The sequence below is a fragment of the Lacerta agilis genome, chromosome 2, assembly GCF_009819535.1.
Source record: "Lacerta agilis isolate rLacAgi1 chromosome 2, rLacAgi1.pri, whole genome shotgun sequence".
Classification (NCBI taxonomy): domain Eukaryota; kingdom Metazoa; phylum Chordata; class Lepidosauria; order Squamata; family Lacertidae; genus Lacerta; species Lacerta agilis.
Genome location: NC_046313.1, coordinates 48,762,624 through 48,778,665, shown reverse-complemented (window position 1 = coordinate 48,778,665; position 16,042 = coordinate 48,762,624). Strand labels below are relative to the sequence as shown.

The 16,042-nt window shown below is 42.8% G+C and overlaps 1 protein-coding gene across 3 annotated transcripts in view; it reads left to right on the top strand.

The window, feature by feature from the left end:
* BOD1 (biorientation of chromosomes in cell division 1) overlaps positions 1-16,042 on the top strand; it is a 67,096-nt gene that overhangs the window by 24,590 nt on the left and 26,464 nt on the right. Inside the window, exon 4 of one of the 3 annotated variants that reach the window (XM_033139962.1) lies at positions 7,461-7,539. The exons of the other annotated variants lie outside the window; for them this stretch is intronic. Coding sequence (XP_032995853.1) covers positions 7,461-7,524 — 64 coding nt within the window. The 3' untranslated portion in view covers positions 7,525-7,539. Of the gene's footprint in view, positions 1-7,460; positions 7,540-16,042 lie in introns of those variants that run through there. 3 annotated transcript variants of the gene reach the window in all.

Here is a 16,042-nt window from a genome sequence, read left to right as displayed (position 1 = left end):
AAGCTACAGTTCCCAACATTCCTTGAGGGAAGCCATGACTCTTAAAGTTGATTCTGTCCCCAACTCAGGCTTGAAACGACCCTGATGACCAGTCTCAGCCACGAATGACAACACTCTCAATTACCTTACCTTCTCAACCCCCAAAACTGTAGTTGTTTCAGATACAGTGGTACCTCGGGTTAAGAACTTAATTCGTTCTGAAGGTCCGTTCTTAACCTGAAGCACCCCTTTAGCTAATGGGACCTCCTGCTGCAGCTGTGCCGCCAGAGCACAATTTTTGTTCTTATCCTGAAGCAAAGTTCTTAACCTGAAGCGTTATTTCTGGGTTGGCGAAGTATGTAACCTGAAGCGTATGTAACCTGAGGTACCACTGTATTACAGATGTGTTAATATTGCCCCCCCTAAGGTGGGGGAAATCCTGTGTGCATGACCAGCACACATTCCCAGTCAGTAGAAGAAGAAGAAGAAGAAGAAGAAGAGTTTGGATTTGATATCCCGCTTTTCACTACCCGAAGGAGTCTCAAAGCGGCTAACATTCTCCTTTCCCTTCCTCCGCCACAAGAAACACTCTGTGAGGTGTGTGGGGCTGAGAGACTTCAGAGAAGTGTGACTAGCCCAAGGTCACCGAGCAGCTGCATGTGGAGGGGTGGAGACGCGAACCCGGTTCCCCAGATAACGAGTCTACCGCTCTTAACCACTACACCACACTGTATTTGCCTGGGAGTACTAACGGTACAATATATATATTATTGCTGAATAGTCATTGATCCCGTGGCTTGCCCAGATGTTGTCAGATTTCAACTCTCATCAACCTCAGCCAGCATGACCAGTGGTCAGTTATGGTGGGAATTGTAGCTGGGCCACAGGTTTCCCATCCCTTCATTACTGCTTTAACTTCTCTCAAAAGTTAAATGAGGATCATCAGTTGGAGGGACTTTCTCATTCCTTTCAGAAATGTTCCAGCCTTTGTTGGATATGTATATGCAGAGATGTCAATAACTATATTTGACCAGTGGTGCTGAATTGGGGGAATAAATGTGATGAAACTCATAACTGCTGCATGTCTTGCTCATGCTGTCACCTGCGATTGCAGACATGGATGCTCCTAGGTAGGATGTTTACTACAACTTTGTGTGCACTGGATTTATCGACCACAGATGGTGATAAATGATGCTTCCTAGGCATAACACAATATCCCTCCTCTTGCAATCTGTGTCAAAACACATGTCGTTCTGCATCAAAGACTGGGAAATTAGTTTAAAAGCATATTTTGATGAAAGAAGGGCAGTCATTTTGGACTCGTTGACATTAATGACTGGAGAATGAGGCCAGCAGACTTCCCCAAAAGAATTTAATTCCAGCTGGTACCCATTCCCTAGACTGTGTTGTTCTTGGATGGCTCAGTTAGCAGTGTAAGCAAGTTCAGGGCAATTCGGGTGTTGCATGATTCTTATATGAAAAAGCACCTCGGTGTTGATTAGATAGTGGGGACCATTCTTAAACACTGGGGATGAAAGTAAAGAAAACATTTGCATACTCTTTAAGGCTTTTTAGGTTGTTTTATTATAAAGGGGGGATTAAAATTTTCTAAATAGACTTCTAATAAGGAACTGTAGATTTCATTTACTAAGGGCATGTCCACATTTGAGCATTATTTAGCTGTTAATCCACTTCCTCCTCCTCCACTTGAATTAGACAGGAGAGTTTCCCACCCACTTATATTTGAATGTGATTATGTGGAGCAGTTTGCATATTTCTTGTTTGTGCCAAAAGGCGTTTCCTTTTGTATTTATTCCCCCTCTAATTTGTTGATTCTGTTATGCTGATTTAGTACCAGTGAGACATGTACACAGACAGCTGTGTGCACCTTGTCTTGTTTGTTTGTTTTTAATTCCCTGCCTCAGAAGCATTTGCCATGTCTGCATCTACCGGTAAGTGTGCCGGATAAATAGACTTTCTTCTTCTAATCAAATTGTAAAGCTGCCTTGCACACACCCCTGGATGTATTCTCCCTACAAACGCCTTGAACTTGGGCTTCTTTGGGAGAAAGGGCAGAATATGCATCAAATAAAATAATAAATAAAATTGGAAGATATAATCCTGTTGAGGCTTCTGAGCCTCCAAATTTCATCCACTTCTGTGACAATAAAAGCTATAGCCATATTTAGATTCCCCATTATAGTGGATGGAGGAGGGGGGAAACAATTTTTCATTTTGCTCCTAAATAAGGAGTTGAATTGCAAAGTCACAGAGTGACCCTAATTGGCATTTCCAAAGCTACAGGTACAGGTACAAGTTGAATCTTGATGCCAGTGCACACTCCTAGTAAGAATATTTTGAGAACATAAATTGGTGTGTTGAGAAGTGGTGGACTTGTGGCTCCTCTTCTGTGGAGGAATTTAAGCAGGGGTGAAGCTGAATGGTCCACCTGTAATGGAAACTGTAGTCATTGTATCCTGCAATGAGCAGGGGATTGAACTGGACCTCCAGGCTCCCTTCCAGTTCTATGATTCTAATATCTCTAGAAAAAACCTACATTGAGATTTGATAATATGTCCATCAGTTTAAAGTCAGGTTAATCAGATAAGTGCTATATGCATGGAAAACAATAACAGATTTTTCTCTAAAGTCAATTCTCTGAGACCACTGGGTTTGCTGAACGTTCTTAAATGTCATAGCCTTGCAATCCAGTTTTGCTAAGAGATCTGAAAGACAAGCTGGGTACCCATCACTCCCATGGCTTATATATTTGTTATGATCTATAAATACTTAACAGATGGAATTAAATGTTTCTGTGGAATGTGCACAATTTAGGAGCAAACAGGGCCCCCTCTACAAAGCATTAATTCTGTGTGATTTGAGTTGATTAAGTGTTGCAAGAAATGTAGAAAGGAGACTTGGCTATGATCATGTGCATAGTGAGCAGATCGGTTTTAGAGAGTGACTTTTCTGTCTATTACTGCACTGCAAAATAATGTCACATATAGCACTGTATATCTGTATTATAAGACACATAATATAATTTATTTTCAGGTTTATCCATTGTATGGCAAATTGACTAGTATATTAGTAAACTTGTGACGCTTACTGTTTTGATAGTGTTAGCCAAATATATTGCAGCTTGTCCTTGCTCTGGATGTGGCATGGTAGCAATCATGCATATGTGCGCATACACTATCACATGCCCACAAACAAGGTCCTGCAGTTTCAGTTTAGCACCGCTTTATATCAATAATTGGAAGCAGTAGCATATTGATGGAGTGTGGGATTGGGGCCATATATTAATGGGATTTTGCATGCCTTTCTGCCATGTCATTCTTGCCAACTTCACAGACTGCTAAAGGGTCAAGGTGAGCTCTGTGTGGTTTGAGGAAATTGAATGCACTAATGTATTCCATACGAAAAACTTGTGTGACCAGGCTCAAAGTACATTAAGAGTGAGTAGTCTCAGCCTGAAACACTGGCTGGCAATCCATTTCATACATGTTTTAGAACGTGTTCTTAAGTTTTAGGTAAGAGAATGATTACAGCATTGAGTGCCATTGGACATTTGTAAAGCAAGAAGGATACTTCAAGCTGATGTCCTGCAACTACGACTGTTGATGGCTTCCTACTGAGTGGATCAGAGGGATTATTGACTGAGTCTGTTAATTGCCTCTTGAACAGCCTTTCGTAATTGCCCTTTTTCGTTAGCTTCTTTTCTAGAAGAGGCTTTAACTTCTCATCATTTTTTCCTTTTCCTTTTTACAGTGAAATAGCAGTATTTTAGTATATAGAAGTGAAAACAAAATATAATGGGCGGAAATGTAGTTTTCAAGCACTCCTGCCCAGGAACTGACCTTAAGAGGCAATTAAGAAATGCTATCTGAAAGTCAATTAACAAGCAAGTTATCAGCAATCACACTGCACAACAGGAAGTACTAAAAGTGTAGAACTGTCAACTAAGAAGCTTTTAATTAAAGACACAGGAACCAGCTTTGCCTACCAACACTGGATAGGCGAACGTTGCAATTGTGTTGGAAAATAATTTAAATAACTACAAATCAGATATGGGGAAAATATGGAAGAGCAATGCAGGCAGCCGGTGATTTGCCAATGACATTGTCTGGATTTTCCATGCAAAGTGAGCAAGCAAATCATGGCAGAGAAGAAGAAGAAGAGTTTGGATTTGATATCCCACTTTTCACTACCCGAAGGAGTCTCAAAGCGGCTAACATTCTCCTTTCCCTTCCTCCCCCACAACAAACACTCTGTGAGGTGAGTGGGGCTGAGAGACTTCAAAGAAGTGTGACTACCCCAAGGTCACCCAGCAGCTGCATGTGGAGGAGCGGGGACGCGAACCCGGTTCACCGGATTACGATTCTACCGCTCTTAACCACTACACCACTTGTGTGAAAGCAACCTTAGATGTTACAAAATATATGATGTTGCTAATATGTACTGCTCCTTTTTACCCATCTTCCTTATAATCTCTAGTATAAAGCAATGTGTGACATGGCAGCAATGTCCAGTTCTCTGCTCCCGCTGCTGATGCCTAAGGATGTGAGACTTGGGCAGGACAATGGTAATGTTATTGTGCCATGTGTTGTGTGATGCAAGACACCACGAGGAAGGGGACTGGGGAGAGAGAAAGGCAAAGAGTGGCACCAGCATCTCTTGTAACATTTGCTTTTCTCACAGTAGAAGGAATATCCCAGCATATCTGGAGAAGCCTTTCTGTATCCCATAGGTGACGTGTGGGATGTAATCCACTGAGAGCAGTCAAGTACAACATTCCTTGTTTTACTAGAGTGGACATGCAAGGGAATGTTTGGTCCAGCCAGTCGAAACTTCCTGTTCCTCCTGGCCTGGAGCATCCTTCCTTGCATGTGACTAGTGGGTGGGTGTGACCTTTCTAGACCTGGAAAAAGGACAAGGCATGCTGCTACTCTCTCTCTCTCTTTTCCATCTTCATTTCATCCAGCGAACTTCCCAGACTGCTAACTGCAGTCATTAAGTCAACCCACATATGGGGTAAACCTGTTTGTATATGCTTGTAACATAAGCCTGCCTTCAGGGATCACACTGTGTGCTCTGCCTGATCGTGAGTAAACTTTATGAATAAGACTGTGGTGTCTTTATTCTTTTAGGAGGGATTCAAGAGGTTTTACCAGGAAAATATTAGAACACATTTCAATCTGGACAAGCCAGATTGAATTGTGTATTGTCTTAAGAAACTCACACACAAGTTTGCAACTAGTTTTCTGCAGTATAAAGGGGAATGCACTCTGCTAAGTAAAGGAACTTGCTAGTGCAAGTTAGGAGGGATATTAATAAATATATCCTCTCCTGCCACCCTGAACATTCCCACACGAAGGTGGGGAACCTCACGCTCTGATGTGGCACTCCAGGACTTTCCGTTCAGCTCTTGGGACTCTTCCTCAGGCCACACCCCTCACTGGTCCTTCTCCATGTCCTCCTTGAATGCTATTACCTAGCTGGAATGTGTCCTTGGAGAGGGCTTTATGTGTTTACAGAAGACTGAAATATATCCTGCTGTAGAAGGGTAAGAGTCACATTCATTGCCTGCTCCACCCACTTTTGCCTCTGGTCCCACACGCCGCTGGCATGCAGACCCTCACACCCCAAGTTTCCCCACAAGGGACTGCATCCTTTGGGCTGGAAAACATTCCCCATCCCTGCCACAGATGTACCCCTTAGAAACTAAATATATTTGTCATCATGACTATTTGAAGAAGACAGCCAGGACCGTCTTAAGCATAACCGGCGCCCTGGTGCAAGATCGCTCCGGTGCCCCCTCCCTTTCCCTGCCTATGGCGCTTGCATCGGCCCACTGCCTCTCCCTCAAGCTGCCACCCTACAGTTGAGCGAGAGGCGGACTCCCTGCAGGCTCCGCGCCACTTGGAAAAGCAACGTGGGCCTGCAGGGCACCAGAGCAGAACACGGCTCGGGCACCAGAATTCTGGTGTGCCCTGGCCCGTCCTGCCCCAAGGGCACCACGCCCTGGCCCCCACGCACAGGGAGCCCAAGTGGTTAGCTGCACCACTGGGGGCAGCGGGCTCCGGTGATGTGGAGGACGAGGCCCCTCAGGAGCCACTCACGCCACGGGCGGTGGATGAGGGGATTCCAGTGGCCAAGGGAGAGGAGGTGGCGGCGGAGATCCGTCCGCCGCCGCCGCCTCACAGACGAGGAGTGGCTCTGCATCCACCGCAGCCCGTGCTGCCATGCGATGGCTTCTCCACGAGGGCGCCCACAGTCTGAGAAAAAGTGGGCAAGGGCGGGGCTGCCAGTGGGGCTGGAGGGCAGCTCTTGGCGCAGTGTGGCATGGCGGAGGCGCCCTCCTGGCCATGGCGCCATGGCACCTCGCGCCAGTAGCCTCTATGGCTAAGACACCTCTGAAGACAGTGTTGCAGTTTCACTTTATTAAAATAATTAAAGATCTCCTGATCTCCAGCCTCAGTTTATTAACAGATCGTTTATATCTCTTGGCTACATTCACTTTCTTCCTAGGTGAACTCCTAACGATGCATGGACAGGAGTCTTCACATTTCTGTGTTGTACCAGTTCGTATCCTATCCTCAAGTAATTTCAAAGCCTTTTAACAGATGTCAGATTTCCTTTCCAAAACCAAATATTACTAACGTGGCTGGAATTTACACGCTCACAATGATCATCATGATCAAGATACATTATAGTCTCTCATTACCCTGTAATAAGAGTGGCCAGGCATAGCCATAAAGTTTCATGAAGTTCTGAAGGTTCTGAAGACTTTGGATGTTTTATTAGGTGAAACGGTTATTCTCCATTAAAAATAGCATCGAGTTTCATTAGTAACTCTAATTTTTCCACTGTTAAAAATGTTCCGTCTCATCAGGGAGTGGCAGATAAAGTCTGCAAAGTTTTATGGCCGACTTGTCCCAAAAAAAGAAGCCACCTCATCCGGCTGAGGCTGCAGCTCTGACCATTCTTTCTTGGGAGCAAGTGCCATTGAAGCCGTGACACTTCAGAATAAACACGCTGAGGACTTGGCTGCAAATAACTTTACTCTGTGACATCGAATATGACTATGCAATAAAACTCGCAGGTTGGTGGGATGTTGAACCATAGTGATGTTATAGCACTTAGCACTTCTGGACTTCCACAGCTGTCGGAAGGAAAGCTATTTTTATTTTTTAAATGCTGGAAATTGAGTATGCCACAGAGAACAATTTAACACGATTCCCAAACTTTGGAAACAGAATGTGGTCTTGGAACTGATTGGGAGGTGGGAATTGTTTTTCTGGGTGGAGGGACTGGCAATTTTACATTCTTGGTGCAGGATCAATCCTTTGTAGTAGGATCGTTTCTGTCTGAAATACAGGAATATGCTTTTTTCCTACCCAGATATAGCCATTTAATAGGCTTTGATTCCAGGATTTGACGGTGGAAAGGTAAATGTTCTTTTCTTTCCTATTTTTCAGGCCTTGCCCATCTGAAGCATTTTACTGCTATCAGTGGTCAAAGTGGATAGAAGGAGAATATTAGAAAAACCTTTCTTCTGTTTTAATAACCAAGCACAGAGCTCTAGTATAAAATTATGGGAGAGTCAGGAAAATATAAGATCCACTTAATTCCAGAGTGCCCATGTAAAATTATTAGCTCTATAAGAACTGAATACAGAAATCAATTCCGTAGTCTGGATTTGGGTAATATCTAAAAACTTAGATTTCTCTCCTCCCTCCCTACCTCTCCCATTCCCACAACCATTTCTTCTTGACTGAGGTTTTGAAACTGATCCAGAGCAGACTCTCAATATGTTTTAGATGTATTCTGTTAGATCTTGAATTCAGTTTTGTTAGCTACATTCTCTTCTACTTTTACCCCTAAGCTCCGGTCACTTCTACAATTACTCAGGTATGTACCTAGAGGAGTTCAGCAAGATCTGGATTTTGCTACTAAAAGCTCAACATTTCAAAAACCATATCAACAGTTCCATGAGATGCTCTGGAACTGTTGATATGGGTGAAATCCAATGTAGTGCAAGCAGACATTGGCTTGTGCAGCAGTCCTTTCCCTTCCTCTCTGCCCCCTCCCTGCAGCTTCCAAAACTTCTCCAGAGGATTGGGGGACACTTGGTAGCAGATTTTGGAGAAGGAGGGTACAAGGGCTACAGAGGAAGAAGAGAAGCTGGAGGTCCTGTTGCACAAGTGGATTTCCATTGTGGAAGGAGGTGAACAGCACTGGATGTTGCCACTTTAGGACATCTGCACAGAAATTATGATAGACTTTACCAGCATTGCCCATCCAAAGTTAAGCACTTGTGGCCTTGTTGATTTCTATGGGGGAGAGTTAAGTGGGAGTTTTTAAAATGATTAACTCTGTCTGAATTGTGCCCTATGTGCTTGATTAAATGCAGTTTTGACAGACGTGTTCAAAACATTTTTGGCACAATCCCTGGCCACACACATGCACCACAGCATGTCTGTCGTTACCAGCAAACAGGAAATCAGTATTGTTCTTACTTATGTATCCGTCTCCCCAAGGCGCCAGTTCTTGATATTCCTTCTCCATTTGGGGAATTTTGGCTGAGAAGCAGAATAAAAATCCAGTAAACAAATAAATCAAATATAACAAAATATCAAACTTGCCGATTCAAATGAAAATTGAAGTGGAATTGCAAGAAAATATTTCTCCAAGGGACAAGTGGGGGAAATAATTTAGCAGCTCTTCCCTACCCACCCTATGAGCTGAAGACCTGGAGCTATCCTTGATTCCAAATACACTCCTCAAAGATTGTCTGAAAAAAGGAACATCTCTTCTGATTTACATAATGTGATATAGCTGAAATTCTGAGATACTAATTGGAGTTTAAAGTGATCCATAGTGTTCCAGTGGTAATAATTATATTGTTCTGAATGCTGACGGTGACATCTTTTGCTAGGGAAATTGCAGGTTACTCCCTCAGGGTGGTTGTTAGATATTTGTCTTTCGCAGGAATGAGGAACCAGTGTCACTCCTGAAGCTCTTGGATTCCAACTCCCATCAGGCTCAGTCAGCATGGCCGATTGCCAGGGATAATGAGAGTTGTAGTCCAACAACATCTGGAGAGCCAAAGGACCCCCATCCCTGGTTTAGGGAACTAATTGGTAGGGGATAGTTTCTTGATCATCTCTGAAAAGTGAGAGCCATTTTATGGAAGGAAATTCACCACACCCATCCCCCAGTTAGGGTGCTCTTGGCATTTGGTGTAGGGAGGGCTGCCGTTTTGGAGAACAGAGTCATTCTGAGACAGTGAAATAAGTGGAGCAAGAGAGATAAGTTGTGAACTGAAGGTACCTTGGGGTGTAGGTATTGCTCTCTGGGGGTCTCATGTGGATCTTGTAACTGGTAGGAGTGCTTGTGCTGTTTGCTTCCACCTATGCTCCTATTTTTGCAAAATAAAAATACTGTAATAACATTACAAAAATATGAGCTAAATCTCCTAAATCTGTGATCTCTCTTCCAAGCAGTGCTATCACTGGAACTTCTCATTGCTTGGGAAATGAGGAGACAGACACCTGTAGCACTGTTGTTTTTTGCAACTGGACACTTTAATACATTACTAATGTCATGGTAGTACTTTCCTAAGGGCGATATTGCTTTTCCATGTATTTACAGTGATATTTCAGAATGGACAGTGCTTGGGTGTGGGTGGGTGTGCAAAGTAATGGGAACTTTATAGGTAACTAATGAAGTATTCTTTCCCCCCAACCCCCTTGAAAAGTCTGGATGGCTCTGTCCATTTGAGGATGAGTGCTAATCATCTCTTAGTCATTGCTTAGGAACAGGAAATATGAAGAGTGCTTTAAAAATAAACCTTGCAACATTCATATGCCGCTGGTTACAAGGCGGTAGAAGAACACACAACAAAGTTCTCTGGAAATTTTCAGGGTGGGTATTATGTTGTTAAGTGGCAGCAAAACTGTAACACGGGTGACATCATGTTTGCCCTGTGTTGGTTTCCAAAACCATGAGGTAACTATAAAGTCTGGAGCATTTGTAGGCCAAGTTGGCTCGGTGTGCCCCTGATCCTCATTCACCAGCTGTCATGCCCTTGATCTTGTGGAGCTGATATGGTTAACAGCTTAGCTTGGCCCACTGTGGAGCTGATATGGTTAACAGCTTAGCTTGGCATACCAGGCCTGTCAGTTCAGGAGGACGTTAACACCATGTGGTGAGCACCGCTTGATCCACCTCTGTATTGGGTTTCATCACGAGGATCTCAACTATGTGACCCAGAATATTTGGCCTAATGTCAGGACTCAGGAGAGGCCTGGGTCTATTGAGCTGTTTCACCAAGACTCCCTGCCCTCCCATCACTGCTGGAATCTGATCCAGTTAATGGAACGTGTGAGAATTTTCAGCTGTCCCAATCGCACAAGAAACACTAAGAGCAGGGGCTGTGCTGTGCTGTGCTTATATGTATATAGGTGCAAAGGGTATATCATCAACCTCATTTCCTTCTCTTACATATGCAGTAGGTCCTTGTGTATTTTTACTAGGACTGTGAGCCAAATGTCAATACTCAGGTTCTCTACTGTGGTTCTAAATCTGACGGAAGTATGACAAATTTGTGCTGGGACTGTTGTTGGTTCCTGTCATATTCTGTGGCCACAATTCTCACATTGAGGAAGAGGAGGCATCACCCCCCTGCTCCTGGACCATTCAGGTTCTATTATATGATCATGTCTGGCTCCTCTGGGTCACAAGAACACCCCTCCAGTGCAGTCCCCACACCGTAGGAACCTGTGGTTTGGGAAAGCGCAATAGCCCTTTAACTGAGCACGGTGGGGCTAATAGGATGTAGATTGTCAGGCAGCCCTCAGAAGGCCCCTGTAACATGCTACTGAGACAACTAATCCCTTAGAGTGAGGTCAAGCTGACATTGGCTCAAGGAGCTGACCAGTGGCTTCAAACTATCCTCCCTGAGTCCCCAATCTGCAAAAAGACATGACAGCTTCCTGGTTGATATCTCCCCCTCCATCTACTAGGCTGCTGGGGGTGTGGGGAGTAAAAAAAATGTTCTGATTCTGGAAGCTGGGGGGCAGCTGATGCCTGGGAAATCCCGAGCACCCTATGCCGCCAGCTCTGAACTTGGGCAACCTTATTGAGCTCAATAGCATCTGCTACTGCTGCTGCAGCTATCAAGAGTTTGTTTGACTTCACCTCTCCCAACATGATATGTCACTGCCAACAGTTTTCTTTTACACTGTATTGAGGACATCCTCTCTAAGTAAGAAAATGTGTATGGGCACAGAATGAGCATTAGAAATGTGATTGAAGAGAAACCACTGGGTTAACGGTTCTGTGTCCCTTGGGCACAAGTTTCTCTTTTGCAAATCTCTACTACCATCATCCCTTGTGTGTGCTTTCAACACTTTTATTGTCCACTTCATGCGCTGGAAGTGGTATGTCTTGCACTTGTGCCCAAATGAATTCATTCATTTATAAATGTGCCACTTCATCCTGTGGTGTAGTTTTCATTTATTTTCCTATCTATCCAATCTTCCTGACAAAGCTGCCAGACTAGTTAGGCAGCCGGCATATGAAAGGTGGATTGGCACAAATATGTATTCAGCCTTTGCAGAAGTGGAGCTACACTAGAATTTTCCTAGAGAGATGACCAAGGGGGGAAAGGCAGTCTACTCGGCCACCCTAAAGTGGAAGGATTATGAGGTTTAGTGATAAAAGTCAATAGCCGTTGAAATGTTTGCATTCCCTTGTGCATTATTGCGAGATAGAGATGGCAGCTCCCCCATACTGTAGTTTGCTTATGTTGGGCGATACTAGAATGTTATTTCCTTAGACTAGGGACGAATGTGTAGGATAGAAACTGTATTTGTACTTTGTTGCCTCCTGCACAACCTATGTTCTTATTCTACATATTTGGTTAATTTTTGGACATGCAGTGTCTCGTGGTTATTTGTCGGCTAGAGCACCAAAGCAAGGCGACCTTTGGGGTATGACTCCTCAGAAGCAAGAAGTGGGGGGGGGGTTCCCCTCTTCGCACATTTTGAAGGGCTTTTGGTTCGGGGCAAGCCTTGATGCTGCTGTTTCCTGGAGAACCACAATGCCTATAGAAGCCTGCCTGACACTGGCTTTTGTCCACTTTGGGGTGACAGATCCTTGTGCCCAGTTGAGAACTCACTTGAGTTGGTTTAGCCTATTATTATTATTATTATTTTAAAGAACATGACTTACTTGGAGGGTTTAGATGCCAAGGTTTCTGTTTCCAGAAGAGCTGATAATTGGGAAGCCATTTTAATGTGAAAGGCATTCAATCTAGGCTCATTTCTTACTAACATACCTGCTTCTGGGCTGTGCTACTTGAGACTGTAAGTGGAGACTCTCATGACTGAACAGAAGTCCCTGAACAAAGGAAACTAGCACATCAGGGAGGAAGCTAATCTAGAATCCTTCTCTCTGACATATATTTTTCCCTATGCAGGGATTCCTTTATCATGTCAGTATGTACCAGCAGGTCTGGTGTACCATCTCAGTGAGATCCAGGTCATAGTGACAGTTATCACTGCCATCTATTTTGTGCTTTAGACTTCTCAAAGTCCTTCACATCCATTACACTGTAATCCAGGCTTCCTCAACCTCGGCCCTCCAGATGTTTTTGGCCTACAACTCCCATGATCCCTAGCTAGCAGGACCAGTGGTCAGGGATGACGGGAATTGTAGTCTCAAAACATCTGGAGCGCCGAGGTTGAGGAAGCCTGCTGTAATCCTTATACCAAGCTCATAAGGTCAGTCAGTATTATTGTTCCCATACTGCAGACCTGCAACAAAGACTGCAGCACTGTGAATTTATGGCAGTGGCAAGTTTTCAACAAGGGACTTTGTGATTCATAGCACAGCCTCTTGTTTACTATGATGCTTGAAGTCTCATCATGATTATGATTTACCATTTAATCATATTTCGTCTGGCTGCCACAAATTAAATAGCGCAAATTTAAAAAGGCTCATGCATCAAGGTGATATTTTGAACATCCAGTAGCTTTTCTCAGAAGTGATGCTCTTTGTATAAATAGAACGTCAATATGAATAAACAGATGTCACTCTAAAGAGCCTCACAAGCTGGTGATATCATTATTATTATTTAAAATTAAAAAAGGATGGTGTTCGTGCTAATTAAAGGAACCAGGACAATCTTCAGGCTATAAAAAACATTCTCAACAGAACTCATGGGAGAAAAGACCAGCTAATTTCAAGACACCCCTTAGAGACAGATTCATTGAGAACCCAGCCCCTACAAATTCCTTTGCAGGAGGTGTGCAAAAAGAGTGGGATACAGTTTCCCCATTCATCATCCAAGGCAGTTCCTTAGCTTATCTTATGTGATCTCATAAACCCTATGAAAAAAAGGTTTTACAGGAAGGAAGGGACAAAGAGTTTCCAAGCCTAAGAAGCATCTTCCAGGCCATGATTATATCTAGCCTCTTATGTCATTGGAGTTGCTGTATCTCCCATACATAGCCTGGAACACTTCCAGAAGTGACATTGGATTGGAGCATTACATCAGCAGTGCCAAAAGGTGACTGCCCCACCATGTCCTGCTATAGACTGTACATTGGAAAGAGCAGAATGGAAACAGCCATCTTGCCATGAAGTATTAGGTATCTGGCTTCAGCTGATTTCATGTAGATATTCATGTGGGAAATAAACTGAAGGTTCAGCTTAGTCTACCACTCATTAACTGAGTTGCTGTACCTTGAGGAACACTACAATGAGTCCCATAGCATATAAGTCTTCTGCCAGGCCAGTACAAGAATATCTACTACTGTATGTAGGCTTTGACTATCTGGATCTTTCCTAAATCTAAATCTATTGCATGTTGCCTTATGGGTGATATTCAACTAAGTTTTACTCAGAGCAGTCATATTGAAATTAATAAACATGACTAAGTGAGGGCCATTAATTTTGGTGGATTTACTCTGAGAAAAAATTAGCTGACTACCACCCAATATGTTCTATGTCTTCAGCTACCAGTAACCTTTGGTGGTAGACAAACTGCACACTCCCTGAGCTGTGTAGCTATGGCATGCCTATGGTCATCAGAATAAAACCCTAAATTGGGTGGAATTCAACATAATGCAACAATACTTCTCCCCCTCTCCACCCGCTGCATACATCTCCAGGGGTTCCCCCCAACCTCCAGAGCAGATTTAGTAAATGGTGCAAGGAGAGGGGAGGAGTAAAAGATCTGTTGCAGGAGCAAACCTTGTTTCATGCACCCAACAACTTGGTTGAATATCACCCACACTAATTACAGCCATCACTTATCTGTATGTGTTCTGTTATTTACACATCTGCAACATTTAAATTGCCAAACCTTATAATACCAACAGCAGTTTGCAGACCCTTTTGTTGTGTGGATAACCATATTTATTTTCCCATGGATGCGTACAAAGAAACACACACCACTTGTTTGTTTGTTTGTTTGTTTGTTAAATTTGTATACTGACCTTCATCCAAATATCATAGGGTGGTTCACAACATAAAAATACAAAATGAGAACACAAAATACATAAACAAAAACAAACCAATGATCCCCCTCCCACAAACACATTTAAAAAGCCATAGAACATCAATCAGCCAAATGCCTGGTTGAAGAGAAATGTTTTTGCCTGCCACCTAAAGATATGTAATGAAGGTGCCACGCAAGCCTCCCTGGGGCGAGCATTCTAGAGGAGGTAGAAATGTGACACATTTTAGTCACTTATTGACCAGCTTACCCACAATCTGCTTCTTGCTTAAGTTCCTCTAAGCCTGTTGAGATAGTTGCTGACTCATCAGAGGAAGCTGTGGCAGAGTATGATAAAGAATCTTCCAGAGATAGCTTTCATTAAATAATGACTGGTAACCTGTGTCCATTTAGGACTAGAGGAGAGCAGTGGAGGATGAGCACCTAGTCAAATTTACAAGGCCTCTAGAGTTACCCACATTATCCTAGGATGACCAGTGAATGGGCTATGTAGGTTTTATATCATTGCACTAGGTGATATGTTCTGCCAGTTTGTTTATTATTCTTACTGTATTTTAATATTATGATGATGATGATGATGATTATGTTAAGCTTCTTTTCTATTGTTTGATCTCCTGATTGCCCACTGGAGGGCACCCACATCTGTCTTTATTGCAGAGATAATTACAGCTGCACAGAGTCAAGAGGAAGCAAAAAGCAAACTGGAATGGTGATGCCTTCTGTTGAACTTACCTCTGCTAGTGGGAATGAACAAAGGTTTAGGTTTCAAAGACAGCTTTTTGTCAGTTTAACTTTGGAAGGTGGCTTGCAGAGGAAATCAGAAGAGCAAAGTCTATACTAAATCTAATTAAAACATGTCTAGGTTCACAGCTGTGTAACTATGAAGATAAAACACATGGAAAATTGGTTTCACCAGCAGGTCTTCTGCTTAGCTTAGCTTTTTACAATATAAATTAAAATTATTTGCAGACAACATGGTGATATCTGTAGAAGAACCAATAGAATCAATTCTGAAAGCACTAGAAGAGATAAATTTTGGAGAAATAGCAGGTCTTCAAATTAATAAAGATGAAACCAAGCTCCTGGTAAAAAAAAAAAAAACATGAATGAAGAGAGTAATAATAAACTACAAAATATATCAGGTCTAAAGATGGAAAAGAAGGTTAAATATTTAGGTGTATGGTTAACAGCAAAAAATATAAATTTGTATAAAGATAACTATCTGAAAACGGGAGGATATTAAAAGAAATTTGCAAATATGGGGTAGAATGAAACTTTTATTGTAGGGTAGAGTGTCTACCATAAAAATGAATGTATTATCAAGAATGTTATTTTTGTTTCAATACTGGTGATTGGCAAGACAGATTGTTTCAACAAATGACAAATATGTTTCTAAATATATCTGGCAAGGGAAAAGACGAAGAATAAAATATAAAATACTGATAGATACGAGAGAGGGGGGAGGTTTCTGCCTGCAGGAAATGAGATTATATTATGAAGCATCTTGTCTATGCTGGTTGAAAGAATGGTTAC